Source organism: Bos indicus x Bos taurus, chromosome X (assembly GCF_003369695.1).
Source record: "Bos indicus x Bos taurus breed Angus x Brahman F1 hybrid chromosome X, Bos_hybrid_MaternalHap_v2.0, whole genome shotgun sequence".
Lineage (NCBI taxonomy): Eukaryota > Metazoa > Chordata > Mammalia > Artiodactyla > Bovidae > Bos > Bos indicus x Bos taurus.
Window position 1 is genome coordinate 50,461,635 of NC_040105.1, and position 23,238 is coordinate 50,484,872.

General features: G+C 45.0%; 2 protein-coding genes across 6 annotated transcripts in view; both read left to right on the forward strand.

The window, feature by feature from the left end:
* PFKFB1 (6-phosphofructo-2-kinase/fructose-2,6-biphosphatase 1) overlaps positions 1–23,238 on the forward strand; it is a 373,849-nt gene that overhangs the window by 186,219 nt on the left and 164,392 nt on the right. The window lies entirely within an intron of this gene.
* Positions 7,381–9,513, forward strand: LOC113887472 (melanoma-associated antigen D2-like). The gene has a single exon (XM_027534615.1). The coding sequence runs from the start codon at positions 7,381–7,383 to the stop codon at positions 9,511–9,513; it is 2,133 nt and encodes a 710-aa protein (XP_027390416.1).

Sequence of the window (23,238 nt, forward strand, 5' to 3'; positions counted from 1 at the left end):
GAGTGTAAATACAATTTGGTAGTCAGAAAATTAAATGTTCTTTTATATTTGAGCCAGTAATTCAGTGTTTTCAGAAATTAAATCTGAAGAGACATCCACAACCATATGAAAATACATAAATGTCCATGCACATGTTAATTGAGGGAACATGATATATGCACAGAGTGGAGTACTACAAAGCTATAAAAAGGAATGAGTACAATTTTGTAAACTAATATGGAGTGCTTCCATGATAGATATAGATATATAAAAGAATGTGGGAGTTTGGGGCTAATGTCAATGATACCAAGTCAAGTGCCTTCCCATTCTGGTATGAAGAGGCTTTGAGAGCTGAAGAAGACAGAGCCAGAGCCAGAGCTGCAGCCAGGGCTCCTATGGTGCCAGGGCCAGTGCACTTTCCCGAGCATGTCCAAATTTCCTCCCACCCCTAGTGAAGTCTGAGCAGATATTTCACATTGCATTTCAAGAAAGCAGGCAAACTTCCCACTAGTGGAGGGCCACGGTGGGGCTCATGGAAATTCAGCGTATAAGGTATTTATTTGTGTTCCAATACAATATGCACAAATTGGAGGTTTTTCTTTTTTCTGTTTTTAAATATTGTTCCTTTTAATTAAAGATGTGTTTAGCTTCAGATTCCAAGTACACTAATGGCACACCTCTGACATGTACTGCAGATTATCAAGTTGAAAACTAAGAAATTTCGTATTACATAGCACAGACTGAAATCCTTGAATCATTTCTTGTCATTCGGAACAAGATAACATGATATTGCAATATGGATTTTTTTTGTGAAAATGGAAATTTTTCCACAGTGAAGTCTGTGTGATTATCAGATACAGAAAAAAATTTTAAGAAGTATTCATTTCTTCGTCTGTTTTATTTGTTTAGTCTTTCTTTGTAAAATTGAAGTTTATTTACCTGGATTGGCTTCGCTTATTTAAGAATGTGGAAGAAGTGAAATCCCAGTAACATTGCTTTCTTGCACACTTGCACTATAGTTGTTCAAATATCAATTTAGCATCTGCTCTTTGGAAGGCTTCTGGGTGGTTTTGGGGATGCTAAGAAAAATAAACTCAACCCCTTCTTATAGAATTCTAGTGTCTAAGAGCAGCATTCATCTAAAGTAGCTGGTGAACTGAGATCTAGGGGCCCAATAAAAATGAGGTGTAAGGAGGTGAGGGGATTGAGGGCTTCCTCATGAGGAGTCTAGTGTAAATACACTGAGGCAAGGCACTTGGAGACTTTAGGACAATAAAAGTCTGGCAGTGGAAGGTAGTTTTAAGTTAGGCTACAGGGCGAGCCCACCAGGGAGGCTGTGGAAACACTGAATAGGGGTCAGACCCTCAGATGGCGGGTCTCAAAGTTGAGAGACTTAAGCCTGGAATGGAAAACTACCCCGAACAATTGCTTTGGAATTATGGGGCTTCCCAGGTGGCTCAGTTGTAAGGAACCCGCCTGCCAATGCAGGAGACATGGGTTCAATCCCTGGGTCAGGAAGCTGCCCCTGGAGGAGGAAATGGCTACCCAATCCAGTATTTTGCCTGGAGAATCCCATGGACAGAGCAATCTGTTCAGTCCATGGGGTAGAAAAGGGTCAGATACCACCGAGTGACTAAACAGCAACACAAGTAGACCAGAGAGAAATCCCCCCTAGGGAGGGGATGGAATGTGCCCTGTGCTCCTGTCCCAGTGCCCGTGAACACAGTGCACAACCTAGATGTTTCATGCATATCATCTCCAAGGAGATTCTGTGAAATAAAAGTAATAGTAGAATGAAACCGGAAACTCAGAAGCTAGTGGGCTAACACTCTTTGCTGTGAGTCGTGGAAACAGAGCTCATTTTATTGAAAGGGCATTCCATTCAGCGTTTTTGGCTACGTTGATAATTCCACCAAAGTCTATGAGGTGAGTCTATTTTAGGTGATGGTGAAATTGATGAAGATGCGGGCTTATTTTATTTAGTTACTTATGTATTTGGCTATGCTTGGTCTTACCTTTGGCACGCAGGATCCTTGATCTTCCTTGCAGCCTGCGAGTTCTTTAGTTGCAGCATGAGGAATGTTTCAGTTGTGGCATATAGGATCTTTAGGTGTGGCTTGTGAACTGTTAGTTGCGGCAAAGCTGTGGCATGTGGGACCTAGTTCCCTGATCAGCAGTGGAACCCGGGCCTCCTGCATTGGGAGTGCAGAGTCTTAACCCCTGGACCACTAAGGAAGTCTCTAGGAGTTGTTCAGATGAAAGAGCAGCCGGGAAGGAAGACAGAATTAGTCTCAGAATCAAATTTAGATTCTTCGAGTTTCATTCAGTTAAAAACATACCCCCACACTCAAAATACGATCTAGTAGTGGAAATGAAAGATTCTTTCTAAACAGCATTTTGGACTGATTTGGTGTTCCATGTGCTAGAATGCCACAGATTCTCTGACATCTCCTGGATTTAAAAGATTCCTCAGGGTCGGTGGTATCCTCCAGGATGAAACTATTCATAATCATAGTAAAAACAGATATTGTGTAAAGTCTCAGTGTGGTCCAGGCAGTGTGCCAGGTGCTTTAGCTACATGCCACTGGCCCTACAAAAGCCACTTCACCTGAGGCTCCCCGAGTTTGGGGATGGACCCAAGTCCACACAACTGATATGAGGCAGAGCTGGGACTAGAGCGCTGGTCTGAATTTAACCACAGCATGTACCCTTCCACTTGTCCCGATCTGAGGTGCTCATGAGTCAGTTAATTCACTGTCTTCTAGCACTTCAACATGTATCTTGAGTGACAGAAAGAAGGACTCTGTGATGAAAACACTGGGATGAAATACATAGCCAAGGCAATATAAACACCATAATAATTAAGAGGTGTGAATAAAGGGGAGAAGGGGGTAATTCTCAGTTAGCATATGATCACCTGCATGTGCAATTCAAACACCCTCAAGTGATCGAGGGCTTACAAGATTATCTGGCGCTATCCTTCTATGTAGAAAGTAATTTTATATGTTTTAATTAAAAATAGTTATTTCTATTTATTTTTTGACTGCTCTGGGTCTTAGTTGTGACACTTGGGATCTTTGTTGCCACATGCAGGCTCTTTAGTTGTGGAATGTGAGATTTTAGGTGTGGCACGTGAACTCTTAGTTGTTGGATGTGAGATTTTTAGTTGCGGGAAGTGGGATCAAGTTACCTGACGAGGGATCAAACCTAGGACCCCTGCATTGGGAGCGCATAACCACTGGACCAACAGGGAGGTGCCAAAAGTAAATATTTTAGAACTACGCTGAATCTGGTGACTCAGATGGTACAGAATTCGCCTGCAATGCAGGAGACCTGAGTTCGATCTCTGGGTTGGGCACAATCCCTGGTGGAGGGCATGTAACACACTTCAGTATTCTTGCCTGGAGAATCTGCATGGGCAGAGGAGCCAGCCGGGCTACAGTACATGGGGTCACAAAGAGTGGGACATGACTGAGCGATTAAGCACACACCCTAAATCTGGCTGAAGAGCAGGAATATATCACCTCTATCTCTTTGACATCATAACATCTGTCCTGAGTTCCTTAATTTCTGCTGCATTTTCCTAATCTTACATCACTTTTGGGACTGAGACCCGTTTTCTCCAAGATTTGCTAGAGGGTACTGCTCACTATTTGTAGGAATATGCATTCCCCAGGAAGCCTTTAATCGAGGGACAGAAGCTGATATGGGAACCTCCATGAAGGAGGACTGAGGGACAATCTTCCCTGAATATAGTGGTCACCCAAAGACTAAGAAGAGGAATCTTAGCTCAGTAGAAGGAGCAGTCCCAGGCTGTGGTAGATGTAGTGAGGATGCTAAGCAAGAGGAATCAGAAGGACTCAAGTTGCATCCCCACTGCCTATTCTCAGAGGCCCTGATGGACTAGGATCACATGAGGATTATCCTGACTTCCAACTTGGAATTCTCAGGAGACTAGGACCTTGATGTAAGACAAGAAGCTTCGTAAAACAGAGTCAAGTTACAGGATTCGTCATGTGTCAATGTGAAGATGTGAAAGTGGACTCACAGTAGCATATACTCTAAAAGGAGGCCCTGGAAAATCACTGATGCTGTGGTCCCCAGGAAGCTCTGGGCACAGATGTCAGGTTGATTTCAGTCTAGAAAGTCTTAGCGAGGTGAGACCTCTGTCTAATACAATCAGCTGCAGTTTCGCAGAGGGAGAGACCTGAATCCAAGGAGGACTTCACATGCGATGCTGAGTGTTAGCGGGGACCCCTGCAGAGGGAGCCAAACAGAATTCTGTAAATTCTTAGCCCACAGGAGCTCCTTCTGAGTGGTCCGCTCATTCAACCTGTGTGATCTTAGGGAGGGCTGAGTCTCCTCTAGCCAGATCAGAAGCCAGATGTGCAGATGGGGGTGTCTTGACCATAACCGGACTTAAGGTGAGGACCATCAGTGCTAGTGAGAGGATCTCTCACCCAACGAAGGAGGCTCACAGAGTGGCAACCCACCTGACAAGCAGAGATGCTCAGAGCAGAGCTGGCCTCCCACCACTAGGGACTTGGGAAGGCGAGGGCTCTGTTTGGGAGCTGGAAGACTTGGGTTCATGGGAGGGGGCATCCTGGGCTCCGATACACTGCACAAGGAGGACCCAAGGACGAATGAATATTGAGCTACCGGGGTTCCCATAGCATGCTGCCCCTGCCGTCATCCCTGGGAGACCCCACGTAGGACCTTACGCAGCTCCCCTCCACTTCCGCTTTGAAAGCCAGCGGATCGACCGGTAGCCGCGGCGACCGTATGGCGGACACTTAGTGTTCAGGACTCGTCCGGAACCAAGGTGAGGACGTGAATGTAGCTCATGGGTCTTTCCCAACCCTCCCAGTAATAAAAGTGACCCATCCACATCCCACCCCTGTGATATGGTTCTTATGAGTCCCTCAGAGCTATCGGCTGAATGTGGTCTAGAGTGTCTCAGGCTAAGGCGTTTGTCTATGGGGATAGGCCCGGATTCTACCCCCGGAGGAGGTCTAGGTCCGAGATGAGGGACCTGAGGGCTGATAAGCAGACTTCGACACCGCCAAGGGGACGACACTGAGCGGCCCCCCTGTACTGGGCTCTAGGAGGCGCCGGTTACAGCTGGCCAACTGTGGTGCCCCCTGGTGTCCACTGGAGGTGGTTTTGGGGAAGTGAGAGCCTTGCTGTAATGGAATAAACCCAGTTCAACAAAGGGACCTAGTCTGCAACAATATTAATGGCTGTGACGCTGAATGAGGATGGGGGCTCCTCCCATAAGAAATGGAGTCACATAAGGCGCCAGTCCTATTTTCAGGAGTGGGAGAATCGGGCGTTTTGACATGACACTTCCTGGGACATCTCAGGGAAGTGAGAGACCAGGTCAGTGGGGGCAGCCTCAGGTTGACAAGGGAGGGTTTCAGGTGTCCTGGTGGATGGTGAGAACCTTGGGGGATGTGAATGTTCCACACCACGTCATTCAGAGCACATCGCTCTGTTGTCATCCCTGGGAGACCTCAAGGATACATGTCTGTCCCCACTGTGGGCTAATGGGGAAGTAAGGGTCTTGGTCTGAATTGAGTGGTCAGCAGAGGGAGAAACCTTAGACCCTGTCATGAGTCAAATGTAGAGCTTGGTTGCTTCTATGTCGTGGCTATTGTAAATAGTGCTGCAGTGAACACGAGTACAAGTGTCTTTTTCCGTTACCATTTCCTCAGGGTATATGACCACTAGTGGGGTTGTTGGCTTATGTGGTAGTTTTATTCCTAGTTTTTGTAAGCAGAGTGAATTAAGTCAGAAAGAGGAAAGCCAATATCATATATTAATGCATATATATGGAATCCAGAAAGATGGTACTTATGAACATATTTGCAGGGCAGCCTGGGGATGCTGACATAGAGAACACACTCATGGACCCAGTGGGGGAAGGAGAGGGAGGAGCAGATTGAGAGAGTAACACTGAAAATGTACACATTATCATATGGAAAATAGATAACCAGTAGGAAGTAGTTTTATGACCAGGGAGTTCAAAGCCAGTGCTCTGTGATAACTTAAGAGAGGTGTGACGTAGGAGGGAGTTTCCAGATGGAGGAGACATAAGATACACCTATGGCTGATTCATATTGATGTGTGGCAGAAACTTGTACACTATTATAAATTAATATTGTAATATTGTAAAAAAATTTTACTTTCAAAAAGACATATAGGAGAAACCAGAAGCAAAACATATTTTAGAACTTGAATTGGGATCTTGTGTGGGTCCACAGGGACATCAACCTGCCTGCACCAGATTTTGTCGTCAGGAGACCATGTTTGGTAAGATAAGGTCATCTTCACTTCCTGCTTTTGGGACATGGAGTGATTGGCTTTTACTATCAAGCAGTCATCACTTCAGGAGAAATTGGAGCTTCTCTACCGGGAGCCCAATTGAGGAACCTGAGTGAGGACTCATTGCATCCATCCCAACCCTCAGATTTCAGCCCAGGAAATCTCAGGGAAGGGCTGTGAGGCTAAGCACCTTCTTTTCTGTTTTATACGAAGTCTACGGGAGGGGAAATGTCTGAAGGTGTAGACACCAGTCCGCAAATGGATAATGGTGCCCAATGTTTTAAGGAGCCAAGGTAAGGACCCTGAATGATGATCCCAGTGAACTCAGGCTAGAAAAGACCTTAATGAACTCTCAAAACTGGTTATCTATCTCCTGGCAGGGAGGTGGTATGAGGCATCCCTTCACTTACCTCTGGATCATGGGGAGGTCTAAAGTGTCTACATCAGAGTAGCAGAGGGAAGGGTGCCAAGGCTCCGCCAGGACTTGACGTGATAATACTGAAGTAGAACTTAGAAAACCCCACTGCTGGCACCTGCTGTCACCTGAGTAAATCCAAAGCAGGGCTGAGAGGGCGCAGAGGAAAAGTAAGGCCTCTGTTCTTCCTCTGTGGGATTCTGTGGGAACGTGGGAGGAAGTTTCAAGATGGAGGAGACATAAGATATACCTATGGCTGATTCATATTGATGTGTGGCAGAAACTGGTACTCTATTATAAATTAATATTGTAATACTGCAAAAAATAATTTTATTTTCCAAAAGACATATAGGAGAAACCAGAAGCAAAAAAATATTTTAGACCTTGAATTAGGATCTTGTGAGGGTCCACAGGGACATCAACCTGCCTGCACCAGATTTTGTTCTCAGGAGACCATGTTTGGTCTGAGCAGGAAAACAGGAGCCTTGTGGGTTCCTAGAGCAGTGTCCTCAAGGACACCTGCAGAGGCGGCCTTTGATTAAGCCAAGGTGGAGTCTCCATGTTTTAAGGTGCTCATGTCACCTCATTCTCCATCCTCCAGGTGCCCCAATCTCCTGTCTCTTGGCCAAGACTCCTGCCTGTGGTCCCTGACCACAGCCATCATGCCTCGTGGGCAGAAGAGTAAGCACCGTGCTCGTGAGAAACGTCGCCAGGCCCGAGCTGAGACCCAGGGTGTTCATGATCAGGCTACCACATCTAGGGGAGAAGAGACCACCTCCTCCTCCCCTCCTGATTCAGAGAGCGCTCCCTCAAGCTCGTCTGCTGCTGGCACCTCCAAGGGGCCTCCGGGAGCCCAAGGCACCACCAGTGCTGCTGAAGGTGCTATACGCAAAAGATCTCGTGGTGGTGGCGCAGCACGCTCGAGATCTGGTGTTGGTGGCGCAGCACGCTCAAGATCTGGTGTAGGTGCTGAGGGCCAAGTTCAGGAAGGTGAAAATTCCTCCCAGGCCTCAGCTGCTGCTGCGAGCTCTCACACAGATCTTCTGACCATGAAGGCAGAGCTATTGGTGCAGTACATGCTGTATAAGTATAAGATGAGGGAATTCATTAAGAGGTCCAAAATGCTGCAGAAAATCAATAGAAGGTACAAGGAACAATTCCCTGAGATCCTTAGCAAGGCCTCCGAGCACATGGAGATGGTGTTTGGCCTGGTGCTGAAGGAAGTCAGGCCCAACAGTCACTGCTATACCCTGGTGAGCAACCTAGATCTCAGTGACAGCGAGTCTATGAGAGGTGACTTGGGGCTGCCGAAGAATGGTCTTCTGATGCCTCTGCTGGGTGTCATCTACCTGAATGGCAACCACGCCCCTGAGGAGAAGATCTGGAAGTTCCTGAATATGCTGGGCATCTATGATGGAAGAAGTCACTTTATCTTTGGAGAGCCTAGGAAGCTCATCACAGAAGATCTGGTGCGGGAAGAGTACCTGGAGTACCACCAGGTGCCCGGCAGTGATCCCCCTCGCTATGAGTTCCTGTGTGGTTCTAAAGCACTCACAGAAACCAGCAAGACAAAAATCCTGCAGTTTTTGGCCAAGGTCAAGGATTCAGTCCATCCTGCCTTGCAGCCGCAATATGAAGAGGCTTGGAGAGAGGAAATAGAGAGCACCGGAGCCAGAAGTGAAGCCAGGGCTGGCACTTCTGCCTCAACCAGGCCTGGCACTGCTGCCTCAGCCGCTGCTGGCCGTTCTGCCTCAACCAGGCCTGGCACTGCTGCCTTAGCCGCTGCTGGCCGTTCTGCTTCAGCCAGGCCTGGCACTGGTGTCTCAGCCTCTTTTGGCCATTCTGCCTCAACCAGGCCTGGCACTGCTGCCTCAGCCGCTGCTGGCCGTTCTGCCTCAACCAGGCCTGGCACTGCTGCCTTAGCCGCTGCTGGCCATTCTGCTTCAGCCAGGCCTGGCACTGCTGCCTCAGCCAGCACTGGCCATTCTTCTTCATCCAGGCCTGGCACTTCTGCCTTAGCCACTGCTGGCACTTCTGCCTTAGCCACTGCTGGCACTTCTGCCTCAACCAGGCCTGGCACTGCTGCCTCAGCCATTGCTGGCACTTCTGCCTCATCCAGCCCTGGCACTGCTGCCTCAGCCAGTGCTGGCCGTTCTGCTTCGGCCAGGCCTGGCACTGCTGCCTCAGCCACTGCTGGCACTTCTGCCTCAACCAGCCCTGGCACTGCTGCCTCAGCCAGTGCTGGCCCTTCTGCTTCGGCCAGGCCTGGCACTGCTGCCTCAGCCACTGCTGGCACTTCTGCCTCAACCAGCCCTGGCACTGCTGCCTCAGCCAGTGCTGGCCGTTCTGCTTCGCCAGGCCTGGCACTGCTGCCTCAGCCACTGCTGGCACTTCTGCCTCAACCAGGCCTGGCATTGCTGCCTCAGCCACTGCTGGCACTTCTGCCTCATCCAGCCCTGGCACTGCTGCCTCAGCCAGTGCTGGCCGTTCTGCTTCGGCCAGGCCTGGCACTGCTGCCTCAGCCACTGCTGGCACTTCTGCCTCAACCAGGCCTGGCATTGCTGCCTCAGCCGCTGCTGGCCGTCGTGCCTCAACCAGGCCTGGCACTGCTGCTTCAGCCGCTGCTGGCACTTGTACCTCGACCAGGCCTGGCACTGCTGCCTCAGCCACTGCTGGCACTTCTACCTCAACCAGGCCTGGCACTGCTGCCTCAGCCACTGCTGGCCCTTCTGCTTCAGCCACTGTGCACCCCAGGGCCGCATCCAGCCGCTTATCTCGTCCCTAGTGTGATCTGAAGCCCGTTCACTTTGTGGCTGGAGAAGCCGGTCAACCTGTGCTCCTGATATGCATCAATAACTTGTTGACTTTATTTCCCCCAATTTTCAGTTGTTAAAATTTTTCAACAGAAAGATCATTTAAAGTCATGATATAAGTATATGAATAACATGGGTCACACACACTTTGCTGTTTGTCAAGTTTAGAAGTAAGAATTTTGTTTTCTCAAATAAATATTGGAAATCGTCGCATCACTTTTGTGATCCAGGATGAGAATAACATCACTTTAGGATAAGAGTGTCCTTAGAAATGCGAAAGACACCACACTAATAGAGGCTTAGAACATTGATACATTGTTAGGGAGATAGCTGAAATTTCTTCAGATTTTGGCTGGATTTACTCTCTGCTTAGTCTCCCTTTTTGTAAGTGTAAAAGACACATACTTGCCTCTGCTTATGGTTTATGGTTTTCAAGAATGAGAATATAAATTATAGCAAATGATTTATTCATGGCTCTTCTTTTACACAAACATTGAGAATCTGCTCTTAAGTCTTCATGCTTGTACTGGTGGTGATTAGTCAAAAAAAGTCCTAGCCTCTGTCCACTCATTAAAGTTTCTCAGAGATGCTGTCATTCTGTGGAAGAGGCTGAGATACTCTCTACTTCAGGAAGAACAAGAAAGAAGCAGGGTAAAGAGGGGAGAGAACATATTACTTTGGTTTCATTGCTAAGCAGAATTTTGGCTGATTTGGGAGGTTGGGTCTTTTTTTCCCCCCACTTGGAACACTGCATAGTTTCTGATATGTGATAGATTGAAAAAAAAATCCGGCTGATGTAACATCTGAGGTCAAGATAATCATAGTAATAACTGCCATTGTTCCTAATGTCTCAATAGAGACAGGCGCTGTGACAGAAGCTTTCCATAAATACTTATATTCCACCAATCTGACAAGAAAAGGCTTATCAAACTTACTTCACAGGGGAGAGCCCAAGGCTCATAGAGTTAGGGTTTGGTTTTGTGCTGAAATACATGAGGCTGGTAAATGACAGCTGGCAATAGACTCCTGCTCTACACTACTTATCACTCATACTGTTGTTCTCCCCCCAACCTGAGACATACCCTTGTCTTTGTTCTTTAACAAGTCCTTTTAACATTTGACAATTCCTTATTTATATCATTTATTTATTTATTTGGCTGTGCTGGATCTTACTTGCTCCACGTGTGGTCTAGTTCCCTGACCAGGGATCGAACCTGGGCCCCCTGCATTGGGAGCCTGGAGTCCTAGCCATTGGACCACCAGGAAAGTCCCCACCCTGTATCTTTTATTTCAGTGCTTTTCTCAGTACTCCAAAATTTGTCCTAGGTGATAGCAAAGAATGCCCTCGTGCTCAAGCTACTGGGTCGAAATGTGTAGCCAGAGTAGTAAGAATACCAGATATACTTAACCAACAATATGTATCCCATATTCATTACTCATAGATAAGCGAAAGAAACAATATTCAGGGACAGTACAAGCATGTACATTGGCCATGTTAGATAACCTCTGAAGAGCAAGGAGTCTCCATATCATCCTTACAGTCTCTTCCCTGTGGAAAGTAAACCTATCAGAACAGAAATGACATGAGAATCGTCACCTGGCTGATGAGATAGATTGATCTACTTTTTTCTCCCTAAAGGACTGCCACCTGTCCTGGGACTCCCGCCTTGGACTATAGCTTCTCCATCTCCCGTCACTCCTGGGACAGGGACCCATTCTCTGTAGCACTGCAGAGCAAACATAGCTCAGGAGTTTGTAGAGACATGGAATTTCCCCAAAGGTCTTTAATCCAAGACACAGAATGCAAGATGAGGGCCCCAGGTAGGAGGATTGAGGAGAGCAAGACCCAAGAATATGGGGGGTGGTGGTCAGCACTCCCTTCTGATCTCAGACACAGAGGAATTCAGAACTGGTGGGCTTAGGCTATTAGCCTTAGCATAGCCTCACTTATTCTTCAGGCTTCTCAGAGACCTAAGAAACTTGGTCTCGGCACAGAGTTCTGATGTTGGTAGAGAGAATCAATCTCGCAGAAATGATGGTGATTAACCTGAATGAGGGTGATGGAAAGACCCATCCAGAACAGAAGGATCCTGTAAAGACCCGTCCTCACTGGCAAGCCCATGAAGTCCAGAACTATCTGGGCTGCTGTGGTTAACACTTTCAACTCGGGTCCTGGGGAGGTGGGGACATTGGGAATCTGCAGAGAATAGAGCCCCAGGAAGGGTGCAGAGTCAAAGTGAGGACCCAGAGTGTGGACATGAAGCCCCTCAATCCACAGCTGACAGGACTACACTTAGTCCCTCCTCTCCAGTTAGCCCTGGGAGGCATAGGTAAGTGCTGGCCGGCTCAAGGGCCCCGTGACTTCTACCTGGAGGGTTTCAAGGAGTTGACCTTGGTTTATAGGCTGGCTCTTCATCAGAGAGTGGAAATCCTAGGCATGACATTTGTACAGTCCTGTATGAGGAGTGTGTCAGCCAACTACCCCATTACAGATAAATTCTTAGAAAGTCCTGCAACTGTAATGGGCCCTGGGAGGGAACAGGCAGGGCTTTCAGACTGGGTTTATCCCTTATTTTCTGAAGGCAAATGGCTTCAGGGTCTTAAAGTCCTTGGGCTAATGGAGGGAGGCTGTATCAGCTGAGGAAGGGTACCCTGTTCCTAACAGGAATCAACTGATGATACTGACTGACAGCCAAGGATCCCTCCCAGAAAGAAGGGGGTTATACAGAAGGCACTGTCCCTGTTGTCAGGACTGGGACTGTGCCACTTAGGCCTGGTGACATGGTGAGTCCTACTCACTTCCTCCCAGAGGATCACATGGAGGTAAGGAACCTCATCCTGATCAAAGGGAGCAGCCGAAGCTCAGCAGAAGGATGATTTCCACGTTGTGCCAGAAGTTGAGGTAAGGACCCTGAAGACTTGAATAGACTACCCACCTCAAAACAGTGAGGGCAGAACATATTCCTTCCACTCCTGTTAGCCTCAGAAGACCATGGCCTGTGGTGGCCCTACGAGGCAAACTCCTCTTCCTCCTCACGGATCAGGGAACTATTGGCCTGAGTGGAGAAGCTTTAAGGCAAGTCAGGGAATGTTTCCAGCTCGGGAATATTTCCAGGTTCTTTCCAAGACGGTGAGGACAGCAAAGAATGTGGGAACATAAACACCAGGATGGCCACACAGTATGTTCCCTACTCTGCCTAGAAGGCTTCAGGCAAATTTATCAGGCCAAGGGGCCCTTCAGCTCTGACCGAGGAGTATCAGGAAAGTTAGGGTTTGGTCTGATGGTGGTGTCAACAGAAGGGGGAGTCTTGGGCTTGGCTGAGAGTCAAATTTGGGACCCTGATTTGGGCCCCTGAGAGGAACCACCTGTCATTCCCATGGAGCTTGCCACAGCTTTCATTCTTGTGAGACTACGGGTAGGGGTGGCTAGATAAGGCCATTCTTACTTCCTCCTCCGGGCTCACAGGGAGGTATCAGTCTTACTATGAGGAGATAGGCCACAGGTCAAGAAGGAGGGGATTCCCCAGGCTCCACCAGAAGTCAATTGTGAAGCCCGAGTGGAGACTGAGGGGTCTACTCATCCCTGAATAGAGGGGACAAAGGAGAGCCATGCCCTCCCATTTGATGTCAGTTCTAGAAAGCTCAGGAGAAGACTGTCAGGCAAGGCTCTCCCTCACTTCTTATACCAGACCTTCTTCTTTTTCTTCTTCTTGAATTGCTAAGTCATGTCTAACTCTTTTGTGACTCCATGGACTGTAGCCCACCAGGCTCTTTGTCCATGGGATATTCCAAGGAAGAATTCTAGGCTGGGTTGCCATTTCCTCCTCCAGGGGATCTTCCTGACCCAGAGACTGAGTCTGCGTCTCCTGCAGCTCCTGTATCACAGGCGGATCCTTTCCTGCTGAGCCATCAGGGAAGCCCTATATCAGGCTTAAGGGAGGTGAGATCTTCGTTGCAAAGTATAGCCACGGGTCCTGAGAAGGGAGGGATATGGTTGGTGCCTGCCAGGCACTGTGGCAGATGCTTTACAGTTACCACCACATGCCAGCAGTCCTTCCAGACAGGGCTTGTCAAACTCCCTTCACAGTTAAAGAGCCCGAGGCGCTCTCAGAGAGTTTAATGATGTGACAAACTTTTCCATGGCTGTTTAAGTGACAGGGATGGCCATAGGCCCTTGATTTGAGTTAGTCTAAAGCTCACCATCTCACTCCTGGAGGCCTCATCTGACCTTGTGCCCTTAATTCCCTTTTTATTCTCATTACTGTGAAATGTATGAAGCACTAAGAACAGGGCCTCTCAGGTCCAACTATTATATTGTAATACGTATCCAGAGCAATAATAATAATAATTATGCCAAAATAAATATGACATATGAAGAGAGGAAAAAAAGATAGTGTTTGCTGACAATAGGGTCATCTGTCCATACATATGAGGGTTCAGACATCTTAAAAGATCTGAACGTTTTAACTTTCAGATAAGCTTATAAGATCAGTAAGGAACTCAAAAACATCATCTCACAGCCATTCTTTTGTATAAAAAATATCTATTAGATCTAAAATATAAAGTTTATTTATTAGAACAGAGGTTGCCTGAGAAGTCTGGCTGAAGGAGAGAAGGGACAGGTTACCACGTTTTGTTTCCCTCACAGGTCTCTGCCTAGGCCCCCTTACTTATGCCATGGATTTCCTGTCTCTTATCACTCCTAGGACAGGGATTCCTTCTCTGCAAGGTCCGCAGTAGAGAAAGTACTCAGGGCCTTTCAGGGACGTGGCATTTCCCAAGAAGGCTTTAATCAAAGGGGCAAGGGCCTTTAGAAAGACACCCATGCAACTGGACTGAGGAATGCAACACCCCAGAATATTAGGTGTAAGAAGGCTTCAGCAGAACTCTCAAGGTGAACATCTCTTTTCTCTGTTGTGTCAGTACAGTTGTCAGGGACATGACACTTTTGGTCTAAGGAAGGCAATCTCAGGTCAGAGTAGGAATTGTCAAATATATGTGTGAAGCCCCTTAAAAAGAAGTGAAAGAAATAGCCACCCAGAACCAGTGGGGTTCTGTAGTGTCCACTTGCTGCAGTCAGCCCTCGGAGGTCCTGAATCCCCTCATAGGATGAGGTAGAGAGAGGCCTTGAGAGCTGAGAAAGACAGAGTGCTACTGCCATTGGCAGGGCACGTTCCAGAACCAAGTCTGCCAGCTCCTCCCACATAGTGACATCCAGGGAAAATCCTTCAACTTGAGGTTGAAAAGAGAAGTAAGTATTCCAAGTAATTGAGTGCCAAGGTGGATCTGAAGGGAACACATTTTATGCCTTGTTTTGTCCTTGCTTGACCTCGGTAACTGGGAGATGTATCTTTTTCTGTTTAGGGCTTTCTTTTTGGCACTATTGAAGTAGCCTTCTTGTAATTGAAGGTTAATTTGACTTCCGTATTTGTGTTTATGAACAAAGTATATCCCATTTATTGCTGTATTTCAGTATAAGTACAAAGGTTTTTATATTTTGTATAATCAGTCAGAAATCCTTGAATCTGCTTTTGTGGTTCAGAACAAGATGACAGGACAAGAGAATTGGGAGTTTCTTGCCAATGATAAAGGACAGTGAGTGAAATTGTTCATATCAGAAAATTAAAAAATGGTCTTGTCTGTGTGGCATCTGCAATACAGTGGAACAGGAATTCCCAGCCCCTGTTTCCCCTCAGCAACCCAGATCTTAAAAGTATATAAGTAGTAAAATAACCTTTATAGAAGGTCCAGAGTCCAATTAAGAAATTGCAGTACCACAGGTAAGCATACAGCTTAGATCAGCTGCACTTGAAATGGGTAAGAACAACACACACACACACACACACACACACACACACTTATGGATCATGAATAGCACTATTCATCTATGAGGAACAGTTTGTGGACTAAACTGTTATCTCCAAAAATGTGATCACCAATGGTTCACAGCTATTTCTTACTCTGTTTAGTACGATACTCTAAACTTTGAGTAACACAATAGGACTCATGTGAAGTGCCCCTAGTGGTGCTGGAAGTGCTCTCACGAAGCAGAGAGAAGTCATGACATTATACAAAAAAGTTGAGTTGCTCCTTGTATACTGGTTTGGATCTGCAGTTGTGGTTGCCACCATTTCAAGATGAATGAATCCAGCATAAGCACTACTGTAAGAAAAAGAAAAGGAAATTTATGAAGCCATCACTGCAGCTACACCAGCAGGTGTGAAAATCTTGTGCTTTTTGTGAAGTATGTTTTTATCTCTTTTTTCCGAGCTTAATTAAATATTCTGTTTGTTTTTGTTTTTTAACTTTATTTTTTTATTTTTTAACTTTACAATATTCTATTGGTTTTGCCATATATCAACATTAATCCGCCACAGGTATACACGTGTTCCCCATCCTGAACCCTCCTCCCTCCTCCCTCCCCATACCATAGCTTGTATGTGGGTGCAGGATTGCTATAAGCAAGGCATATCTATAGACTCAAACATGATTGAAGAAAAAGCAAAGTCATTATGACAACCTAAAGCAAAAGTGGGTGAAGGATCTAAAGCTGGAAAATTTAATGTCAGCAAAGGATGATCTGATAATTTCAGAAAGAGGTTTGACTTCAAAATATTTAAATAATAGGGGAAGCAGCTTTTGCAAACAAGATGCAACAGGTGGTTTCCCATATGTCATCAAGAAAATCACTGGATATTAATTTTGTATCTTGCAGCTTTACCAATTCATTGATGAGCTCTAGTAGTTTTCTCACAGCAATTTGCGGCTTTTCTATGTCTAGTATCATGTCATCTGCAAACAGTGCCAGTGTCACTCCTTTTCCAACTTGGATTCCTTTTATTTCTTCTGTTCTCTGATGGCCACGGCTAGGACTTCTGAAATCATGTTGAGTAAAAGTGGAGAAAATGGACATCTTTGAAATTTTCATATTAAGTGAAGTCTGCTGCTGCTGCTAAGTCGCTTCAGTCGTGTCCGACTCTGTGCGACCCCATAGATGGCAGCCCACCAGGCTCCCCTGTCCCTGGAATTCTCCAGGCAAGAACACTGGAGTGGGTTGCCATTTCCTTCTCCAATGCATGACAGTGAAAAGTGAAAGTGAAGTCGCTCAGTCGTGTACGACTGTTAGCGACCCCATGGACGGCAGCCTACTAGGCTCCTGCGTCCATGGGATTTTCCAGGCAAGGGTACTGGAGTGGGTTGCCATCGCCTTCTCCTTAAGTGAAATCAGACAAAGACAAATATCACATCACTCAAATGCGGAAATATAATTTGAAAAAATGATAGAAATAAAGTTATTTACAAAATAGAGAAAGACTGAACAGATATCAAAAATGAACCTATGGTTACCAAGGAGGAAACGTGGCAGGGAGGGTTAAATCAGAAGCTTGGGATGAAGATATAAACAGTACTGTATTTAAGATAGATAGCCAACAAGGACCTATTGTATAGAACAAGAAAGTCAACGGTCTGTGATAACTTATATGAGGGAAGATTCTCTAAAAGGGTGCATGTATGTATATGAATAACTGAATCACTTTGCAATACACCTGAAATTAACACAACATTGTAAATCAAATATACTCCAATAAAATTTAAAAGGAGCACATGTATACCTGTGATGGATTCATTTTGATATTTGGCAAAACTAATACAATTTTGTAAAGTTTAAAAATAAAATAAAATTAAAAAAAAAAGAAAATCCCTGAAGAGAAAGGAGATCTGTCTGGACAGGTTTTAAGGTAGACGAAAGTGCCCTATTCTGGACAAAATACCACAAAGTACGTTCATTGGTAAGGAAGGGAAATGAGCTCCAGGATTTGAGACAGAATGAGATAGGCTAATTCTATGATTTTGTGCAAATGCTGTCAGGTTTTTGTGCAAATAATCAGAACTCCCCTAACCTATAGAGCTGCTAACCCTGAACTTTAAAGGGAAATGATAAATATCATCTGCCAGTGTTTCAGTTGTACAGCAAGAAGGCTGGACAGCAGGAACCCTTTGGGGGGATTGGTTTCATCAGTGCTTCGTCCCTGGATGCAGAAAGTACCTTGCCAGTAAGGGACTGCCTTTTAAAATTCTTTTGATACTGGACAATGCTTTTGCCACCCATAACCCTATGAGTTCAACACTGAAGGCGTCAAAGTGTCTCCTTTCCCCTAAATACAACATCTTTAAGTCAGTCTATAGATCAGAGGGTCAAAGGGACCTTTAAAGCTCTTTACACATGGTACTCTATGGAAATGACTGTCAATGCTATGGACGAGAACCCTGATAGAACATCATGAAATCTGGAAGGATTACATGACTGAAGATGCGATTGTTTTTACCAAAAAATAAATAAATAAATAACCCCATGAATGTCCCAAACAATAAATTCCTGCTAAAAAAAAAAAAAAAAAAAAAAAAAAAACTGTTCAGGTGTTGTGCATGCCTTCACAGGATTTGTGACAGTGTGAGTTAAGAAAATCATGACAGAGACTGTGGATATAGCATGAAAAGGTAGGAGGGGGTGAAGAGTCCCAAAATATGGATCTTGGAAATATCCAAGAGCTAGCAGAGCCTACAGCAGAGAAAGCAATGGCAACCCACTCCAGTACTCTTGCCTGGAAAATCCCATGGACGCAGGAGCCTAGTAGGCTGCTGTCCATGGGATCGCTAAGAGTCATACACGACTGAGCGACTTCACTTTCACTTTTCACTGTCATGCATTGGAGAAGGAAATGGCAACCCACTCCAGTGTTCTGGCCTGGAGAATCCCAGGGACGGGGGAGCCTAGTGAGCTGCCGTCTATGGGGTCGCACAGAGTCGGACACGACTGAAGCAACTTAGCAGCAGCAGCAGAGCCTACAGCAGAGGAATTAACAGAATACGACTTGATGGAGATGAGTGGTGCTGAACCAGAGCTGGATGATGAGGAACAAGATGTAGAAGAAGCAGTGCCAGAAAACAAATTGACATTAGACAATCTGGCAGAAGCATTCTGAGGACTCAAGGCTGCTTTTGACTCTTGTATGGCATGGATCCTTCTATGATATGGGCACTGAAAAGAAAGCAAATGGTGGAAGGAAGACTGATAACACACAGAAACGTTTTTAGAGAAACAAAAAAGCAAAATCTTCAGACAGAAATTACAATGCATTTCCATACACTGAGTGTGCCTGCTTCCCCCTGCCTCCCCTTCCACCTCCTCTGCTCTTCCATCTCTGCCACTCATCACGGTCAACCTTTCCTCTTCCTCCTCCTCTTCAGCCTACTCAGCAAGAAGGTGATGGGAATGAAGACCTACATGATGATCCACTTCCACTCAATGAGTAGTAAATAATCATTGTGCCATACCGGTAATAATCTTATCTGTTGAGTATGTGTGTGAGTGTATTTGTTCTAAGAGCTCATAACTGTAGGCAAGGACTGTACGAGATGTTTCTGTGTCATCATCTTCATCATCACCACCAGCTAAGTAAGTATCCATCATGTAAAACATAGCATGCAAGACGTGTATTGAAGTGGATAGCCTACCATTGCATAGGCAGAAGGTGAGTGACATTTAATATAAAATTAATAATGTTTATATTCTCTGTTTTATAATTTTGCTTTCAAAGAATTCTATTATTATACACTGTCCCATCTCTCTCTTGTGAATGGATAAACGGCACATCAGCCTGTCATCACAGGTAAGTGTTTTCTCTTAAAGTAACAATGTTTTCAGTACTTTATTATAAATATGACTGAAATAGCGTAGGATATAAAAATTTTAGTGATCCATTCATTACTATATATGCTTGGCTACCATGCAGCAATCCTATCAGTTACACTAAGCTACTATAAAGCAATCATTTTGCTGCTTCTTCATTATCGATGCTTGAATCATTATACCTGTAACTAACTATGAATTGCTTTGCACATTATTTTTTCATTGTTGATATTTAGTGTTTTGCATCTATAGTCTTTTGTCATATAAGGCAAAATAGATGTATGTACTGACAGACGATTCTTGCAAATGCATGCTGTAAACTTACAATATTGATAAATCCAGTCCTGTGAATATATTTTCTCTTAAGATTTTCTTAATAACATTTTGTTTTCTCTAGCTTACATTATTGTAAGAATACAATAGCTAATACTTATAGCTATGTCAACTAGAAAGAAAGGAATACATCAAGGTTGTGTATTGTCACCCTGCTTATTTAACTTATATGCAGAGTACATCTTGCAAAATGCTTGGCTGGATGAAGCACAAGCTGGAATCAAGATTTCAGGGAGAAATATCAATAACCTAGGATTCACAGATGATACCATCCTTATGGCAGAAAGCAAAGAAGAACTAAAGAACCTCGATGAAAGTGAAAGAGAAGAGAAAAAGCTGGCTTAAAACTCAACGTTCAAAAACCAAAGATCATGGCATCCGGTCCCATCATTTCATGGCAAATAGATGGAGAAACAATGGAAATGGTGCGAGACTTCATTTTGGGGGGCTCCAAGATCACTGCACATGGTGACTGCATGTGCATGTGCAGTTGCTTTTCACTTGGTATAATGTTTCAGTTATGCAAGATGAACCAATTCCAGAGATCTGCTGGGTAACATTGTGCCTATATTTAACATTACTGTATTGTGTGCCTAAATATTTAAGTGAGTACATCTGATGTTAAGTGGTTTTACCACAACAATCATTTGAAAAGTTGATTGTCTTGCTCCCTGTCCAGGACAGAGGAAGATGATTAAGTGCAAGCATTTAGAGAACTCTTTTATAATGTTAGTGAGAATGTCAATGGGTGCAACCATCGCGGAAAACAGTATTGAGGTTCCTCAAAAAATTAAAAATTGAATTACCATATGATTCAGCAAGCCCACTTCTGGGTTTTAATCCAAAAAATTTAAAATTAGACTCTCCAAGAGATATTTTCATTCCTGTATTTGTTGCAGCATTATTCACAATAACCGATACAGGGAAGCAGCCTAAATGTCCGTTGATGTATCAATGGATAGATATATGATATATACATATCATGGAGTGTTGTGTGTGTGTGTGTGTGTGTGTGTGTGTGTGCATCCTCAGTCACTTAGTTGTGTCTGATTCTTTGAGACCCCATGGACTGCAGCTCACCAGGCCTCCCTGCCTTTCACTGTCTCCAAGAGTTTTCTCAAACTCATGTCCATTGAGTCAGTGATGCCATCCAACCATCTTGCCCTCTGCTGCCCCCTTCTCCTCCTGCCCTCAATTTTTCATTCCTAGCGTCAGGGTGTTTTCTAATGAGCCAGCTCTTCGCATCAGGTGGCCAGGGTATTGGAGTCAGATTCAGCATCAGTCCTTCCAATAAATATTCAGGGTTGATTTCCTTTAGGATGGACTGGCTTGATCTCCTTGCTGTCCAAGTGTCTCTTAAGAGTCTTCTCCAAGACCACAGTTTGGAAGCATCAGTTCTTCAGCACTCAGTCTTTTTTATGGTCCAACTCTCACATCCATATATGACTACTGGAAAAACCATAGCTTTGAGTACAGGGACCTTTGTCAGCAAACGGATATCTCCGTTTTTTAATACACAGTCTCACTTCGGAGCCTTAGGAAAACGCAGAGCCTTCAGCGAGAGGTCATTTCAAGGGAAGTTGCCTGGTGGGCTAGAGAGACAGTGGGAGTGGTGAGCACAGCCAGATCCTCAGATGGAGGGCCTGAGAGAATCCACAGTCTCCTGGACTGGTGACCTTTACACTGAGTTGAGGGAGCCAGAGACCTCTCCTTAAGGACCTACTCCATTATTTTATCTTATGTGTAATTGGGCAAATTCTAGGCAAGTTCTAGATTTTTGTTGGTACTTAAATACGTGGAAATATTCATTATTTAGATGAAAGGGTATCTGGGAGGGAAGATACTGATCAATGACAAAATTTCTAAGAACTCTGAGTTCTTTCCAACTGGGAAAGATTCTACCTCAAGCACTTTCTATGTCACGTCCTCTGCTTTGAATGTTACATAATTTTCCTTGCTAGGCAACCTTTAGTTGACTGTGATTTACTTTGCCTAGGAGTTTCAGTAATGTGCTGGGGTTCAGGGGGCTAGTGAAACAGCATGTGAAACAACTGACCAGCTGAAACTGGTTTGACCTTCTCAAATAGATTGTTGATTAATCACACCTTGAGTCATTTTACAAAGAAAGAACTGCATGTGTCCAAGAAGGAACACATGACCTCAGGATGACCCTGGAGCCAAGCTCTTCTGTCTGCAAAACTCAGAGAAGAGAAATATGGCCCCAGGCCATTTACAAAGTTAGAAGTCCTTCAGTGAGGAAAACCTGGCTTCCTGTAACCTGAGTAGCTGAAACGGACTAATTGAAGGCTAGCCAATTAGCTTCAAAGTTAGAAATTCCCCTGACCCCTTAGATTGCACCTAGGCTCCTGGATTGAAGAGAGATTTGATACCTTGCCTCCTGCATTGATTGGCCTTGCAGTAAAGCTCTTTTCTCTAAAGCTCTTGCCGTAAGTATTGACTTCTCTGAGCATCGGGCTTGAGCCCATGTTCCGTGAGTTTGGGCAGCCTTGTTGAGGTTTAGGACTTGTGACCATCTGCTTGATGCACTGTAGCCCCTGGGGGCCCTCAACAGCAACCCTGAGTGGCCACCTATACTGAGTTTGTCTAGAGAGTTGGCTCTCGGGTTCCTGTTTGCTAGCCATGGCACTCTGGGCTCCTCTGGCTTCTGGGGCTCCTTTCACTTTTAAGGAAGGAAACAGCTCCTGGATCAGACATCTTTGGGGTGAGTAAACTCCTTAAAATATGCCTGTAACTAAACAATTATGTACAGTCTAAAAATAAAATAAAATTAAAAAAAATAAATGTGCTATATGAAGTGCCTGTAGTCTAATAATCTCATCAGGACTGTGTGTTAGAGAGGATGAGACGGTTGAATGGCATCATTGACTCAGTGGGCATGAGTTTGAGCAAACCCGAGGAGAAGGTAAAGGACAGGGAAGCCTGGTATGCTGCAGTCCATTGGGTTGCAGACAGTCAGACGTGACGAATTGATTGAAGAAGGACAACACCACCCTGGGTTAGAGTCCCACCTAGGAGAGTTTCTTCTGTCTGATTAGAATCCTAAGGCTACAGTCTTGGGTTAAAGACCCACCCTAAGAGGACAATGTCAGAGGTTAGAGCTACTGAGGTGCTCAAATGATTGGGTTAGAGGTCTGAACACTGGCTTAAGGTTCCAGGCCTTTGGATTTAATTGCCTATATTTGTCTGTGTCTGACTGTTTTATGTATTGGGATTGGCTAATAGGAGTTCGGTATGGGATGAATGTGGTGAGACTTTATTCAAGCTGTAATTCATGAGGGTCCTCTGAATCGGGAGATAAAACACCTTGCTCCTGGACTGGAAACCTTGCTTTATGGAGGTGATGGGGGTTTTCCCCTTTGCCTAAGGTGACAGCACAGAGGTATTGTTACAGATGGATATTCTTTAAAAAAAAAAAAATATCGGAGGTTTGTTGATTTACAATCTTGTGTTACTTTCAGGTGTAAAGCAAAGTGATTCAGTTACACAAATATTCAATCTTTTCCAGATTCTTTTCCCATATAGGCTATTACAGAATATTGAGTATAGGAGGTCCTGTTCAGTTATCTATTTTCTATATTGGTTGTATGTGTATGTATGTTCATCTCAAACTTCTAATGTATCCCTGCCCACAAAGTTCTGCTAGGTAACCATGAATCTGTTTC

Bases quoted from the DNA above. Each gene is read 5' to 3' on its own strand.
- LOC113887472 (XM_027534615.1), top strand. From the start codon at position 7,381: ATGCCTCGTGGGCAGAAGAGTAAGCACCGTGCTCGTGAGAAACGTCGC.